We start from the raw sequence: 18,710 nt of genomic DNA on the forward strand, positions 1-18,710 counted from the left end.
TTGTCATAACGTCAATCACTGGTTTTTCATGTCAGGAATATGAATACAGTCAGCTGTTGAAAAGGTCAAATAGTGCTAATATCTGGGGCAGTGTTCATGATAACCACTGGCATGCATGGACCAGGACCCTATAAGGTCATGCTTGTCGTAAAATGTCTAGAAATTGAATCCTTTTGCCAAAATATATGCATTTCGGTAAGGTTTAGCTCATTTTTCATTTTTCTGTATTATGATCATATCTCATACATATACAGAACCGAAACAGACCGAACCTAAGGCTTTGTACCATGGTAAGAGTGTACCGTTTCACTCCTAGCCATGACATTGCTTGAATATTGCTGAGAGTGGCGTAAAACTCACTCACTCACTCACTCACTCACTCACTCACTCACTCACTCACTCACTCACTCACTCACTCACTCACTCACTCACTCACTCACTCACTCTTGTCAGTACTCCCTTCATTAATCACTGTAGCTTCAGTTGTACAGTTCTGCATTCCCGAGCATTTGTTTTGTTCACCGTCGCACTCAGCAATATTCCAGCTGTGGGATGACATTCTGTAAATAGACCAGTGAAGGTCGGGGTTAGAATATTGATCTTCAGTAACCCATGCTTGTCGTAAGAGGCGACTAACATGATCGGGTGGTCAGGCGCGCTGTCTTGGTTGACACATGTCATCGGTTCCCAATTGCGCAGATCGATGCTCATGCTGTTGCTCACTGGATTGTCTGTCCAGACTCGATTATTTACAGACTGCAGCCATATAGCTGGCGTAACACTAAACTCACTCACAGCATGGACCAGGCATACTGATATAATTCTGCTGCCTGTGGTGTGATCTTGGGCAAACTGACAGGTGCTGGTTGTAGCACAGGCATGAACACCTGGTGTCATCAGTAATTTTCATATAACTTGGCCCTTTACATCAAATAGAATTGGTTTATGAGTCACTGAGTGAGTGATTTAAGTTTTATATCGCTTTTAACAATATTCCAGCAATATCATGGTGGGGAACACCAGAAATGGGTTTCACACATTGTACCCATGTGGGGAAGCGAACCCAGGTCTTCAACATGACAAGCGGACGCTTTTACCACTAGGCTACCCCACAGCTCCAATTTGTTTATGAGGATAGTCAAGACTGGGCTACTTTTTCCACTGTTGTTTTAAATAAAATATATAAGTACATTGCCCTAAAGCTGATCTTTGCATCTCTTTGAGAGGTCTGACGATACAGAAATGTCATGATATGACACGTATCATGACATCTTGGGACAATATGATTCGTTTTGATGCATATCATGCTATCTTTAGGTATTTCCTAGAAAATTTTGAATATTTTGATAGCAAGTAACAATGTAAATTTTTACATGACTGTCAATTTCTAGTGAACATTAACAATTATAAGGTCAACAATGTAACCTACATATATTTATTGTCACGATTATCGATACTACGATATATATTGAACATCATTGAAAACGCACCAGTCTAAAATTGTCCATATTTTCATCAAGATGGATTTCAGCATGACAATGAATATAACTAACATGAAGTCGAAGCGCATGTCCAGTTGAAAAAATTGCTTTAGAAACAAATTCCTGTCCACAGTATGACTCTTAATTCCAAACTGCATCAACATGCAGCCACGCCATGAAGAAAGCGCGAACTTTATTCTGAAATCATACTGACTGTGACATTAAATGCAGGTGTATGAAACCAATTCTCATTGCTTCACTAACGGTTGTGAAACGAGGACAGAGATGCCGAGGTTAACACCTCATGAAAGAGAACGTGCACTAGGCATGATTCAGGTTGGCACCATCAGCAGGGATATTGCTCGACAACTTGGACTTGGCCACTCCACCATCGTTAGGCTTCATAGACGACATCAGTGGACAGACAGCATCCGTGACCTTCAATGACCTTGGCAACAACGTGTTACGACGCTCCATCAGGGTCGCCATATTTATCTTGTCCGTATCAGTGATTGAACACTGCCGACTGCCAGGACTGCTGCACTAGTTCAAGGTTGACCTGGCGGTCATCAGCGCTGACTCCATGCGACGCCGTCTACACGCTACAGGGCTTCATGCCCGACTTCCTTATGTTGGACCAATTCTGACTGACAGACACCGTAATGAGTGTATACAATGGGCTAGCAGGCATTTTCAGTAAAGGTTACAACAATGGCATGGTCTGGTAATCACTGACGAGTCATGTCTTCATCTACGTAATGCTGACGGCCGATTACATGTTTGGCGTAGACCTGGTGAACGTTATGCTGATGAGTGTGTGGTTCAGACAGACCTTTGGGTGATGGGAGTGTCATGGTCTGGGGTGGAATAAATTACAATCACAGGACTGCCTTCATGTCTGTCAAGGGAGAGTTAATGCCCTTTATTACCGTGAGCAGATTCTTCAGAATCACATCATATCTGTCTTCAATCACCACCAAGATGTCCATACTTTTCAACAGGACAACGCACGGGCACACACAACAGGACTTTCCATGCAGTATCTGGCACAGCAACACATCCAGGTTATTCATTAGCCAGCACAGTCGCCAGATGTATCCCCCATGGAGCACTTGTGGGACGAAATTGGTCAAAGTCTTTCGCGGCGACAACAGATGCGAAACATCCGGGAGCCTGAGGTTGCACTACTGCAGAAGTGGAATGCCATCCTCAAGAACTCTGTTCGGACGCTTATTGACTCAATGAGGAGACGTTGAACTGCATGTGTCACAGCAAATGGCGGTCACACGCGATATTGACTTTTCGATTTGACCCCACGTGTGTTTGATCCTTTCTGATTGTGGTTTCAATGAATGAGCGTCTTTTCTGTGTTGTTTTTGTCAGTCGTCCATCTGTTATTATCCACTCAAAAAATATCAATTCCTTACACATGCTTTTAATAATCTGAACTTTTATAAGTGGTGCGTTTTCAATGATGTTCAGTATATCTTCACCGCTCACCGTGTTGTGTTGTTCCAGCACTGAAACGGCGTACGACGAGAAGTCTCTGTTTTCTCGATACATCTTGCGATTATCGATACTACGATATATCATCACGTCTCTAATCACTGTGTTGTGTTGTTCCAGCGCTGAAGACAGCGTACGACGAGAAGTCTCTGTTTCCTCGATACATCCTGGACTACGAGAAACGGTTCCATGAGATGCGCAGAAAACCTTCCCAGGTGAGCAACCATCTTCTCTCAATCATTTTCAGGTCAACAAACGTAACAAAAGTTTTAGAGCATGTTTTGTAAGTGTTCTCATTCATTAGCTTCCACAACTACCACAGACTGGTTTAATTTGTTGTGGCAGTATGGGTTAGTGAGCATGGTTTTACGCCGCTTTTAGCAATATTTCCAGCAATATCAAGGCGGGGACACCAGAAAGAGGCTTCACACAATGAATTAAGTTAATTATATTCAATTTGTTCTCATTGTGATATTCCGCCAAGAGAGCGGAAGGTCGCGGTTCGATCCCCGACCACGTCATACCAAAAGACGTTAAAATATGGTACTTGTTGGTCCCTGCCTGGCGCTCGGCATTAATGGGTGCAACAAGGACTGGTCGGCTCGGAGTCAGTATAATGTGTCTGAGTGGGGTATTCATGCTTCACTGCGGCATGGTATCTCAGTGAGCTAGCACTATAAAACCTATAAACCTATAAAACTTAAGTCTGGGCTAGTACAAGCAGCCGCACATACACATACACACGCATGCACGTCGTCATATGAGTGAAATATTCTCAAGCACGACGTTAAACCCAATTTCACCTCACCTCACCTCACCTCACCTCACCTCACCTCACCTCACCTCACCTCACCTCTCATTCTGATATGGCTGCAACATTGCTGACGTGATGTAAAATTCCAACTCAATCACTCACGAAGCACAATCCCACTTTTCGGCATGTGCAGTCATCGTTCGAAATAGCTACTGGCCCGCTAGACAAATGTTAGCAGATTGGGAATCGGGCTAGTAATTGTTACAGTTATCCCAACTGGCTAGCTGAAAGTCTTACATAGTTTGTTGTTTACTAAATGCACATGAATATGATGAAGTCAGTTGTTAAGGTGTTAATCGTCCGCAGGTATCAATTTAAGGGAGGTTAATTTACTCGCACCAGGTGCAATCTAAGATAAAAACCTAGTTGCACCAGCCAAATTCCAGTTCCAACGTAGTGTTTAAACGTCAGAGATTTCGGTGCACATAAACATAGGTAGTACCTATGAAACCATAACAACACAGAGACACAGCTGATCCCTGTTTACAAGAGCTGTCATCACCAAAACGTTTCAGTGCCATAGCTATTCAACGTTTAGAATAAATGAGCTGACATATTTATGCTTATAATGTTAGATTTATTGTTGATTTCTCAAAAGTTGACTTGCACCTGGTGCAAGTTAAGACTCATAACTAGGTTGCACTTTGTCATATTGCGTTGCACCAGTGCAAGTAAGAAAGTACTAAATCGAGCCCTGGGCCGTCTGCAAAAGTTTTTGATATTTATTATATCTTGTCACACGAAGATTGGTATATAAAAACTGTTAATAGCATTGTGCAAAGAGTTTGACCTATCAAAATTAATTCATAGACTGTGTGTAGTTACTTTAGCTCAGTTTTTTGTCTTCCAGATCAACTCGAAGATGCTGCGCACCAACTTCCAAACAATCGGCGTTGGCATGGGTCAAATGGCCAGGCAGTCACCGCGGAAGAGTAAAGGTCAAAGGCTAAAACCCCTGCAGACACGCAAGAGTTCAGTCAGTGTCAGCGTCCAGGACTAAACCTTCATCACTGTCACAGAATATCTCCAGATGTGTTAACTTGGTTTTTGAAGTCAGGGTACTGGTGTGCCTAGAATGCAGAATATCAGATACAGTCAAATCCCGATGAGTCGAATGCCGGTGTCTCGAATATTCTGCATAACTCGAAGTACCTGTCGGTCCCGACCATTCCCTGTTATAGTTGTCATCATTTGAATACCGGTTACACGAATTCGACTTAAACTCATAAATACACAACGATGACTCGAGAAGGTAATTTGGTCCCATGAGATTCAAACAACAGCAATCTTGTATACATAAGCCGAAGTCAGTCAATGAGAAGTTGATTGGTGTAGCAAACTGATCTAATTAACAAACCAGCGCGGCTCACACCTTTCCGCCATTGACGGGTGAGTTCAAAAGGCAGATTAGTGATTTTACGGAAATCACTGTCTGTGCTAATCAGACTGGAACTGATAAGGTGCCCCTATTAGTGATAGGGAAATCATTAGATTAACAAATGCTTAGGTGGAGGAATTAGGACTGGATCATCTTTTTGTCTACCCTCATAGACATACCTATGTCTCGAATACATCAATAAGTCGAATTTATTACTTGGTCCCCAGCGATTCGACTCATCGGGATTTGACTGTACCTTCTACCACACTGATAAGGACAAACTTGGCTAACAGGTTCAAAGGTTTTAGCTCTTGGTCTTGGTCTTCCCTGACATGTCATCGTAACCCAATTGTGTAGATCGACGCTCATGCTGTTGATTATTGGATTGTCTGGTCCAGATTATTTACAGACCGCTGCCACAAAGCTGTAATAATGCTGAGTCCATTGATAAACAACAAACAAACAAGATTTCTTGGTGAAACAACAGGATTTGCTTACCACACAATCACTTGAAGCAAATGCTATTGTAACTTCCGAAGTCAATTAAAACTACTTCAGTTATGGAACATATTTTGAATTAATATTTGTATGTTGAAGTCCCATTCGTGATGTTTATCAATTACTTTCATTTTTAATTTTAAGTATTGATCATATTAAGCCATATAAGTGCTAAACGAGTAGATATTTTCGAATTATTTGAGCTTCATTCCACTTCATCAGTAATAGAGCTGTGACGATATATCGTAGTATCGATAATCGTGATACTTTATCTGACGATTAAAATATCGATACATTTTTTCGTATCGTGATATGTATCGTTGACTTTAAAGTTGTTAATTTTCATTAGATATTGACGGTTATGTCAAAATTTCTTGCTATTAAAATATGATTTTTTTCAAGAAAATAACTAAAGACAGCATATCATGATATGCATCGAATCGAATCGTATCGTTCCAAGATATCGTGATACGTATCGTATCATGAAATTTCTGTATTGTCACACCTCTATTCAGTAATGTCAGACCCAATGTGTGAATACAACAGCTTGCTGTAGTTCTCTGTGCAGAGTTGTGGCCCTTAGGCCTACGAGGATGTGATGATAGAAACTCCCTTCACTCTGATTCTCAGTTTGTCAACTCAGATGTTTCATTAAACTTGTGAGGGGCAGTGGGGTAGCCTACTGGTTAAAGCGTTCACTCGTCACGCCCAAGATCGGGTCAATTCTCCACATGGGCACAATGTGTGAAGCCCATTTCTGATGTCCCGCCATGATATTGCTGGAATATTGCTAAAAGTGGCATAAAAATAAACTCACTCACTCACCCTTACTTGGAGATGTGAAATGAAATAATGTTATCACATTGTTTTTTCTCTAAGATTCTCTATATTCTGGGTTGAAAACAACCCAAAGCTTGAGCAGCGAGCAGATAGTTTGATTTGTCTGATTCAGTGACCTGTTTGATTGTTTGTCATCGTATGCATCAAAACATTAATCACTGGATTGTCTGATCCAGACTCGATCATTTGCAGGCTGACACTGGAATATTGCTGAGTGGGGTGTACAAAACAAACAGAAAAAAAAACATCTGTCCTAAGTACAAATTTGGAGTATTTTTATGAAGCCAGTTTTATATTTGTCTGTGATATTTTGGGTGACTTTTGTCTTTTGACAATGTATATATATACTGTAAATATGGATATGCATTTATATATCTACATGATATCCCTGAGCCAACAATGTGAGATGAGTGAGTTATTGTATAAAATAAACTTCAGTCAGTCAAATAATGGATTTTGTTCTGTGTTGAATTGAGGGACTGATTGCCCAGTCCCCAGAGGTCCAATTCACTGTGCGGAGTTACATCCCTTGGGCCCACTAGGATCTTATGATAGTGGGTTCAAAATCCAGTTTACCTGAGTATGAGGGCTGGAGTTAGAGTGTGGTGTCTGTGTATAAACCTGACATAACAGTGGCTTCCATGCACATACTCATATATTTCACCTCTCCCAAGGTAGTCAAAGAGTTGAGTTGAGTTGGGTTTTACGTCACATCGGCATTATTCCAGCCATATGGTGACGAGCTCAAGTCTGAAATAATACACATTTTAAGTACAAAGTCCAAATGAATTTTATTTTAAAAGCATATTATTCATTAGACTGTTATTCAAAAACAGAAAATGTCAGAGCACAAAATTCAAAAGCATGCAGTTCGTTAGTCACTTTACATAGTTACAATTTATGATACAGATCAACTTCACTCAGGCAGTCAACAATCAGATGCCCACTCACGCAGGAAAACAAGTCACATCATAATGTGAATCCCTTGCAGTCGAAGGGTCCACACAGTCGAGCACTATATAGTCAAAGCGAGTGAAAAATGGCATTACGGCTTCGTAGAGTTTGTTGTGCTTTGGAATTTTAATTGATAGAGCATCTATGTGGAGGAGATGGACTGGGGTTGTGCCAAATGACATAAAATATGCTACCGACAGTTCACTTTGTACTGTTCTGTAATGGGGGCGGCGGGGTAGCCTAGTGGTTAAAGCATTTGCTCGTCACGCCGAAGGCCCGGGTTCGATTCCCCACATGGGTACAATGTGTGAAGCTCATTTCTGGTGTCCCCCGCTGTCATATAGCTGGAATATTGCTAAATGCGGCATAAAACCAAACTCACTCATTCACTCACTCTTCTGTAATGACTGGGTGGCTCACACTCTGTATACAGAGAGACACTTACACTTACATGCCTTATCTTAGATAATCCAAGGTCCTAACTTGACCCTTAAAATCAGTATCAAAATGGTATGTTCCGTACATGAGCCAAACCAATCCCAACCCATCCCACCTCACTTCACCCCAACCCAACCCAACCCACCAAACCCCCTCCAATCCCAACCCCACCCCACCCCTCCCATCCCAACCCCACCAACCCCTCCCATCCCAACCCCACCCCTCCCAACCCATCCCAACCCCATGCCACCCAAAAATCCAAGGAAATGATAATAGATTTTAGAAAAGCTAAGTCAGCAATAAATGCTGTAAGTAATGAAATAGAAAGAGTAACTGAATACAAATATTTAAATATTTGGGTACTGTTTTAGATTCAAAACTCTCCTGGAACAAAAAAACTGAGAAAATATATAAAAAAGGACAACAATGCTTACATTTTATGTGGAAGTTGAAATATTATAAAATTAACCAAACTATCATGATGTTATTTTACAAAACCTTTATGTATTTTTTTCGGAATATTCATCATTATCTTCTTGGCGCAGGCTGCGTATGCTGACTTTTAGAACAAACAGGGTTGGCAACTCAAAAAATTAACGACAGTATTTATGATTATCCTGTGCAATCATGATATCATCTATACAACTTATAAAATGCCTCTCAAAGAAACATCAGGATGGATGGAGAGATCATTTAACATGAAAATATGGCCAAAACCGGAATAAATTTTGTTTGTGATATTGTAGATAAGAATTGAAAATTCTTACAAAAAGCTGACATTGAAAAAGAATACAGAATTGTCACAATAAACTACCTCCACCTTGAAGGCATAATAAGTTCTGTTCTGGCATATTGTAGATCTAGACATGTACTTGGTATGGGTAAGACCTACTATCAGATTCAATATCCAACACCACCATTCAACATAAGATTGTATATGAGCACAAAACAAAAGAGTAAATCATTTTATAATATGCTTTTATCACAACCAGACCGACTGGCCAAAATAAATGGGAGGATATCGTTAATAAACAATATAACAAGAGGATTGGTCAAATATTTATTTGATGGCAAACTGAGGCACAGAAAGTGTACAGTTAAGGTGGTTTCACTTCAAGATTACTCACAATATTCTAATGACCATACATAAACTATATTTGATTAAATACGATGACTCTCTGATGTGTTCTTTCTGTGAATCCACTCATGAAACAATTACACACTTATTATGTGAATGTCCTCAAACTGTGAATGTATGGAAGGAAGGCTCCAGTTGGCTTGATATTGTGTGAAGGAAATATTGACTTCTTGCATGAACATATCAGTTTTGGTTTCAAGGGTAAAAAACAATAACCCACATAATGTGTTGTATTTACTGGTGAGTTATACACCAGTATGTAAAATAAGTTTAAAAAAATATAAAGCCAAACTTTAAATTTCTTCTAAGAGAAATACTGAACTATACTCCTCACAAAAAAGTTAAGCAACACAAATGTTTAGTGTCATTACATTTTCATTTATTGAAATTGCAAAACATGGAATGATGCAATAGAAAGGTGAAACATATGTACACACGATTAACAAAATGAAATGAAATGGTATTGAGCAATAATAGACTTACAAATCACCAAAAGCATGTACCCGTGAAACAGTCATGCAAAATGTGCTGCATTGATGGAGCAAAACGTTAACAAGTCAATGTTGGACAGTGAAGCAGTGTTCAGTAACACGTATGACCACCATGAGCACAAATGCAAGCTTCTACACGTCTTTGCATTGACCAAATGAGCCTTTAAAGTTGCTGTTGTGGAATGTTCCGCCATTCTCTCTGTAACGCCTGCTCAAGGTCATCCCGACTTTGGGGGTGAACATATGGCCACCGTAACATGACTTCCAATAATGTCCCAAGCATATTCAATAGGATTAAGATCAGGTGACCTTGCAGGCCAGTCCACATGTGTGATGTTGTTGATCTAAACAACATCGTTAACAACTCTTTCTCAGGCATTATCATCCATAAAAATGGAGTTAGGATCCGCTTGTTGTACCAGAGGAATAATTACAGGTAGGTTTACACCGATCAGGGTGCATGTGTGAAGAGTGGAGCACATTCATGCCACACATTTTGCACATTGTTTCTGAGGTGGTTGTGTTTGGTTGATGTCAACGTTATCAGATAACTAAATTTGACAGTCACTAAAGGTTATGTATTCTTTGAATATTTATCTCTCAGTGACATGTCGTCAAAAATCGCTATCTAGATTGATAAAGATATTACACAGAAAATAGTTGTTGCTTAAGTTTTTGTGAGGAGTAATTATAAAGTGACAAATATACAGCATTCTTCAATACAATGCTTGAAAATGTCTATGCCTTTCGGCCTTCCTTCCATACACTCTTGACCAGTTAATTTGATCCCTGAAATATTAAGTATACTACAAACAAAAAATATGGGAACACCGTAAAATTTGATAGTCATATATAAACTTAAACGTGGTGAGGTCATTTATACTCTAAGATAAATGCAACTTTTTGTGTGCTTAATGGGCACTTTAAACGACATGTTGGAACATGCAGTGAAGCAACTGATTCAATATTCACTGAGTTTGACAGAAATGAAACTGTCAAAAACAGCAAAAAGCTAGGGTGCTGAAACACACCAGCATCATGTTTGATTCAAACTTTGCCACAAGCTGCATGGAAAGTCTGTCTTCCACACGCACTAGGCTGTTGTGTTTGGGCGTTTGAATCAAACGTAACATTTGAGGGTGTTCCCATACGTTTTGTTTGTAGTATATATGACAACTCAACTTTGAAATTACATATGAACATTTGCATCACAAATCAGCTTTCAATGTGTGATGATTGTATTAGTGCTTGTACTATGTGACTTGACGTGTGATATGCAGTTCATCCCTTTATCACAACGGAACATGTTCTGTTTTAACCAGCTTAATAAAGTCAGAAACCTAATCTTCAATTCATGTACCATGTCAAAAAATCGATTGGCTATGCTTGATGTGACGTCACAATTGCACGTGGTTCCCGCGTTTGAGGCGGTTCCTGCGACAGTTTACTGTTACTTTACCCTCGTAAAACTTCACGCGGAAAATCAAAACAAAATGATGATAGTTTAAGTAACTTTTGTATTTTGGGGACAAATGTTATGTAATTTTTTTCCAGAGTTGGTCTGATGTTTTCATTACATTCTGCGTTGAAAATGTTTGATCAATGTTTGATCAGGAACCAGTTTAGAGTCAGATTGTGATACATCGGTATCATTTTGACCCGAACAGACTGTAACTCCCCTTTGTTGTCGGCTTACCCCAACAATGAAAGTTGTGTCAGTGGTAAGCATGGTGTCAGTGTTGTAACTTTATATATCTTGAAAGGATGAATAGGTCTTATTGGGACACATCGACGCTCATGATGTTAATCACTGGACCGACTTATTCATAGACTGTTGTTTTGAGAATCTGTTATGATATTTTCAAAATATTCACGATTTAAGATGATTTATTTATAAGGTAATATTTGTAAAATATTTGAATTTGACCCTGCAGTTATGATCACATAATCCACCTTTTTGAAGATTGAAATTGCATTATTTTATGGGTGTTTTTTTAATGTTTTTTACTGCAGAATTTTTCGCAGAATTTACTTAAATTTGCCGTGGAATTCTAAAAGATTCGTCGCGGAATCCTGGAGGGACTGGTTATAGCCCAGCCAGAACTTCCATATCCAACTGACTGGGGTTGGATCAGGACTGACAAACAACTCCACAATCACTTTTGGACAACACATCCAGAACCAGCAATGTCATGCTCAGAATCGGTTTCATGCAAATGCAAAAAGACTGCCAAAATCGCTGTACCTGCAAAAAAGCCTCCCTGAAGTCTTCATCATCGTGTTTGTGCCAAGGAATATGCTAGAAAGGGTCAGCATCGCAGGGGTTCAAAATCTTTGTAAAAAGTCACATGCCACTGGGCAAGTGACTAAGAAAGTAACTTGTCCTGACTAATTTTCCACTTGCCCTGATTTTATGACATAATTATGATGATGTAATTATGAAAGAAGAAATCAACATGGTATTTGATGTTAATGTTTACTGGACTATTTATTAAAAAGTGATAAATAGCAAAGAAAGATAACTCTACTTTATTATCATTGCGAAATGTAATAGCTACATTTTGAGCAGATATTTTATTTGCAGTTTGAAACCATAAGTGGAAATTATCTAGTAGCCACGAGACAAGTAAGATACCATTATTTGATTGCCCGAAATGAAAACTGACTTGTCCCGGGCGTCGGGCAATGGGATTTTAAGTCAAAGACTTTTCAGAAACATATAAAATATGTTTGAAATAAAAATTATTGTTCGTTTCAGTGAAATTTGACATTGTATTATTCAAATGTTGTGCATGCGCAGAAGAATGAATATTTCTAATGCCTCCCTATTTAAAATGATCACTATATATCAGTGAACATTTATACCAAGTTTGGTGCTTTACCACATTTTGCACAGTTACTTTGCTATGCAGCCTCACTATTATAGGTATAAATCTTCCATGAAGTTAATATCAAATATATCTATCTTTCCTAAAAAATACCTATTAAACTATGACCAGCCAATTGTAGTTGTCTTGGGTTGGGATCTGAGTATGTGTGTCTGAGATTGGCATGGGTGAGAATGAGAGAGTGAGTTTAGTTTTACGCCGTTAACCACGGCCAGCTGTATCACGGTGGAGGACACCAGAAATGGGATTCACACACTGTACCCATGTGGGGAATCGAACTCAGATCTTCGCCAACACAAGCGAACACTTTAACCACTAGGCTACCCCTCAGCCCTGATTATTGATGAGCTCATATTCATAAAAATGAAACATGAAATTAAACTTTGGAAAGTATGTGTCTTCTTGTTATATTTGAGTGATGCAGTTTCGTGACTCTTTAAACGTCGATGTAAACAACATACTCAACCTCTGTCTCAACCGGAAGCATCCTCGACCATGTTGACCCTTGTATAAATCAGTGCAGGTTTTACTTGCACAAGGTTTTGAGTGTGTCCCGTTGTTGGTTGGTTGGTTGGTTATCTTTTAGCGGCATGTATAGTCCGTTTGGCTCAAAAGCGGACCGTTGAATTGCAATCTAACTCGAAAACTAATAAACATATAATACTCAATGAAACGCTGATCATAATCAAACATCAGACCTACTCAGTGATTTGTTTGCAGAATTTATGTTCTAAAATTAAAAAAGTTGTTTAACAAACTATCATTAAAATTTTGACACAGTTCACCATTTGCTACGAGGGAGGAGTGCATAGAAAGGGACAGCCAGATTAGAGAAGCACGTGCACAAGTGCCGACAAAGCTATTGATTCATTAGCCTGTGCTGTGCCGTCTCCATCCTTTCTCGCACACCGATATTTTAATGATAGTTTGTTAAACAACTTTTTTATTTTTATGACAAAAATTCTGCAAAAACTCACAGAGTTGGTATGATGTTTTGATTATGATCAGCGTTTCATTGAGTATTCTATGTTTATTAGTTTTTGAGTTAGATTGCAATTCATCGGTCCGCTTTTGAGCCAAACGGACTATAGAAGTTGTTATTGATGTCCAAGATATTTTATGGATTTATGCTTCATTATGTTTTTCGAACACCACGTTTCGAGATCATTACAGATCCCTTCATCAGTAATGTAATGACCGATAATTTAAAGCAATCCTGGTATTCTTCCATTGAAAATTCACATAAAACTGTTTATTATTGTCAGTATAAGACTCTGTTAGATTTAGAAAAATACTTAAATTGTAATATTTATTTAAATTTGAGATCTGCCCTTTCAAAATTTAGATGCAGAAACTTTAATCTAGCAATAGAGACTGGGAGATAAGAAAATATTGCTTCTAATGAAAGATTTTGTTTATTTTGTAAATCCAAAGGTATTAATGTTGTTGAAGATGAGTGGCATATTTTGTTTATTTGTGAATGTTTCTCTGATATTTGAGAGAAATATATTGGGAAATATTTAAGTAAGCCGCCGACAATAAACAACTTTATCCATATTATGCAATCTGCAAATGTTGATATGGTTAAGAATGTTTCTTTATTCTTATATAATGTACAAATTAGAATTAAGAGCAGAACATTTTTATAAATCATTGTGTACCATTCATGTGATGTGTGATCATGCATTTGACTGTATTATGGGCCAGTGGCCTTTTACTGAATAAAACTGTCTGTCTGTCTGTCTGTAATGATCTCGAAAGGTGTGGGAAAGAATAAAGAAGCTTAAATCCATAACATATCTTGGTTTGTTGGTTGTTTATTGCTGCAATATCCCAGCTATATGGCGACAGTCTGTTAATAATCGAGTCTGGGCCAGACAATCCAGTGATCAACAGCATGAGTATCGATCTACAGAATTGGGATATGATTGGCCTCTTTACGACAAGCATGTCACGTTATTGCCCCCATGAGTTCTGTGTGTGGGAGGGTTCACGATTATTGATCGAATACTGAGGCTGGAGACGCCATTGTCGGCATGGGTACAACAGATGTATACCTCAGGTACACAGTATACAGAAACTTACCCAAGCCAATATCAGAATACAGAAACATACCCCTGGACAATACCATTCTGCATTGTGTCGTTTTCCTGATTGGAGTGAGTGAGTGAGTTTAGTTTCATGCCGCTTTTAACAATATTCCAGCAATATCATGGCGGGGTACACCAGAAATGGGCTTCACACAGTTCCCATGTGGAGAATCGAACCTGGGTCTTCTGCGTGACAAGCGAACACTTTAACCACTAGGCTACCCCACCGCCCCCTTTACTGATTGGAACTGTCATACTGTTGTATTAGATGAATTGGATTACATTATATAAGAAACGACCATTCACAGTAACAAATATTTTGCTATGCAGAATGCCACTCACAATCAGTTGAACGGGAACAACTATATACGATTTTGGTTTTGAGATGCGGAATGTGAATTCGTCCGTAGTTTAGGGTATCGGGTACATTTCTGTATTTAGAAACATATCTGGGGTACATTTCTGTATTTAGAAACATACCTGGGATACATTTCTGTATTTAGAAACATACCTGGGTACATTTCTGTATTTATAAACATACCTGGGATACATTTCTGTATTTAGAAACATACCTGGGTACATTTCTGTAATACCTGTGCTGACAATGACCCCTTCAGCATTACTGAGCTCCGATGATCCATCTGCATATTGTGAGCGATATCAGCACTACCAAAATCTGAATTGTGAAAACAAGTGATCAAATCACCTTGGGAATTCTCCCCTCATCAGCAGAGGCAATCCATGTAAATAAACAACACAACATCTATAATTCATATTACTTTATTGTGAACTTTAAGTGTTTTCACTGGCAAAAATTGTACATTGCAAGGGCAGGTAATCATTATAGCTAAAAGTTTGCATACCACTAAACCAAGATAACAGCAAGACTGTACATGCAGCATCTTGAGACACTGCTTAGTGTAGTGTCATACAGACGTCATACAGCCGTCACACAGACGTCATACAGCCGTCACACAGACGTCACACAGCCGTCATACCCTAGCTAAGACTAAATGGATCAAAACATCTAAAGCACTTCTAAAATAGAATAAATTAATACATATCACAGCTGATTGGGGAAAGACAGATATTATTATACAATATACTTTAATTACAGACAACTGGAAACAGGCACTTAAACAAAAAACAGAGTTAAATGTAATAACTGAAAATCATCTCTTATACTTGAGAAAATATGTGTTAAGGAAGTGGAGATATCTTAAGGGATCATCTTGTTAATCTCAACCCTCAATCCTAAGATATCTTAATATTAGCCCTACTTCCTAAGATATCCAAATGTTGATCTTGTTCATCTCAACTCTCAATCCTAAGATATCTGAATATTAGCCCTACTTTCTAAGATATCCAAATGTTGATCATGTAAATTCAACTCTCAATCCTAAGATATCTTAATATTAGCCCAAGCTTCTAAGATATGTAAATGTTTACCTTGTTCATCTCAGATCAGATTGACGAGATACCTTAAGATTTGTAATATAAAATATGAACTGAAGCTGCAAAGATATCTATATTTTAATCTTGTTAATCTCAGACCAGATACTGTAAGACTAGCCCAGCCTGGGAATATATATCAGTGTGAACCCTGGCTTCTAAGGTATCTTATTATCAAGTTTGTTAATCACCCATTGTACCCATGTAGGGAATCGAACCCGGGTCTTTGGCGTGATGAGCGAACACTTCAACCACTAGGCTACGCCACTGCCCCTCGTACCAACAGGTCACAAGGTCACATGGCAATAGTTGAATTTTTTAAATAAAAAGGTGATTCATGACAAAGAAAAACAGCTGTCATTTTGATGGGTGCACATTTCTGTCTGAGAAATATTATATTGTAATCAGTGTGCAAAAAAACTGGCAGTGTTCAAAACTTTTTTAACAGAAATTCATGAAAGAAATTTACACAGTCTACAGTTAGCTTACAAATAGATTTGAAAATCCTCTTTCAAAACGTTAGTTTCAGGGAAGGTTGATTTGAGTCTGCAAAGCATATTTGGTGCAATTTCATTGTAGATACATTTCCTGTAGAAAGGTCATAAACAAATGATAATATTTCAGAATCCAAATGCCTCTTCAATAGTATTCTTAACAATCTGTCACTTAATAAATGACCAATGATTATGACAAATTTAAACAGGAATCAGTTCCTTGAAATTAATACTCAACAACTGAGTGGAGGAATCGGTCAATGTCACCAGATTCTTACACCTGACTTAACAAATATGTTACCAAGGTAACCAAGTGAAAAAAACGTGACTTTCTTAATTAAAATGTCCAACAACCACAAAGTCAATTTAGATTTCACAGACCGTTCGTTACAACAATCACAATTATACTCCCAATAGCAGAAACAAAATTAATTCTTGTGAATAACAATTTCAGATATGAGGCCAGACCAACTTAATGAATTATTTGCAGATAGTCTAGGTATTGTCCAACTAGATGATCTTAGCGCTAAGGCAATCTAACCAGCTACCAAAATGCTTCCACTGATGCCCTGCCTTAGCGCTAAGTTCCCTAGGACAAAGGCCTAATTTTACCTAATATTCTGTGATGGAACGTGATTTTGTTGATTTTTTTCCCCCAAGATTTACAGTTTTATTCATTGTCTGATTGTTTTCCCACACTCTAGCCTTAAAGTCTTCAAAGGTGAAATGATTGTGGGTTTAAAAAAAAATAAAAATCCCAAAAGTGGTTAAACATAATGTGAACATTATATCTCATTTATCGCACTGCACCATGGCTTAAACGGCCATGTTTTCCCTTCAACCTTTTTGTTTTGGATTAAAAAGGTGAAAAACAAGTAATTAAGTTGGTCTAGCCAAATCAACTGTGAGTGAGTTGGTTTTTACCCTTTTATAGCAATATTCCAGCAATATCACAGCGGGGGACACCATAAATGGGCTTCACACATTTTTCCCATGTGGGGAATCGAACCTGGTACTTCGGCGTGATGAGCGACTGCTTTAACCACTAGGCTACCCCACCTCCCCGAGTGTGATGTTAAGTGTCCTTTATAACCAAGTTGACTGAATTCAACCATAACAAAATAGATATCAGAACTACATAACAGTGGTAACCAAATATCCAGTCTCAAGTAACGAAAATACCTTTTTGGAAAAGATAATAGACAAAAGAAATGGCACTTGTCTTCAGAGTAATGTGCTCATCCTCAATAATCTCCAGGTTATACGTTCCGATAAATATCCATTATACCCTGGATGCATCTACGGCTCGGCTCGATAATTGTATTACTCCCTTTGCTGGCTCCGCCTTCTCACAGCAGCCAATCAGATAAGCCGTTACAACTAAGCTTGCCAGTGTCGACAAAGATCGCAGCTGCAGCTGCGAAGGTTTGCTCGTTGTCCGACTCAGATTCAGGGAAAAAATCATGTAGACAAATTGACAAGTTGAAACCTCAAAAAAATATATGCTAGAACTCCTTCTACCTCTTTCAGGGTATCTCTGCAACAATTTGAGTTGCCAAGTTTAATCAGTTAGATAAAAGAAGTGAAAGTGACTTATGATTAGAAGCCTTGTGATTGGTACGCTCAACTTCCCAGCGTAATTCCTGATTGGATAAAAAGCCAGCAAAGGGAAGTAACACAATTATCTGGCCAAGCCGTAGTTGCATCCTGGGTACTAGTGGAGATTTATCGGAAAATATACCCCGGAGGTTATCAAGGATGTGTTGTGCTCTAAGTGCCTTCAAAATATACAGCATTATGTGACATGTAATTTTCAACCATGATAATCACAATAAGTTTCTGTGATCTGATGATGATCAGGCTCAGGATGCCTTTCTTTAAACATATATAGTCTTCTACACATACCACTCATACAAAGAGTGGCGGCTGAGTGGGTTAGATGGCTGACTTTGTGTGCTGGCAATTAGGTGCCTGACTCTGAGAATCTGCACTTTACTGAGTGCCATGTTACACTCAAAACAAGTTAAGAACACATGATTCTTTCATATTACAGTAAACTACTCTCAAACTCAAAGTACACCACAAACTCAGGCACCACACTACAGTTTGTTAGACACATTTCTATTAAAATATATGCCATTCGTCTGTGCCTCCAAAGTCAGTTTGTTATATCTGTCAGTGAGTGAGTTTAGTTTTATGCTGCTTTTACAGGGGCGGATACAGCTTTTGAGAAGGAAGGAGAGGAGGA

At 38.7% G+C, this 18,710-nt stretch overlaps 1 protein-coding gene across 1 annotated transcript in view; it reads left to right on the forward strand.

The window, feature by feature from the left end:
• Window positions 1-5,970, forward strand: part of LOC124256764 (WD repeat-containing protein 49-like) — a 152,569-nt gene extending 146,599 nt beyond the window's left edge. Inside the window, exons 29-31 of the mRNA XM_046690727.1 lie at window positions 3,108-3,202; window positions 4,652-4,894; window positions 5,436-5,970. Of these exons, the coding sequence (XP_046546683.1) occupies window positions 3,108-3,202; window positions 4,652-4,801 (245 nt within the window). The 3' untranslated portion in view covers window positions 4,802-4,894; window positions 5,436-5,970. The remainder of the gene's footprint in view (window positions 1-3,107; window positions 3,203-4,651; window positions 4,895-5,435) is intronic.
• Window positions 5,971-18,710: the final 12,740 nt, after the last annotated feature.

The sequence above is a fragment of the Haliotis rubra genome, unplaced genomic scaffold (assembly GCF_003918875.1).
Source record: "Haliotis rubra isolate DU_JTF1 unplaced genomic scaffold, ASM391887v1 Scf639, whole genome shotgun sequence".
NCBI lineage: Eukaryota > Metazoa > Mollusca > Gastropoda > Lepetellida > Haliotidae > Haliotis > Haliotis rubra.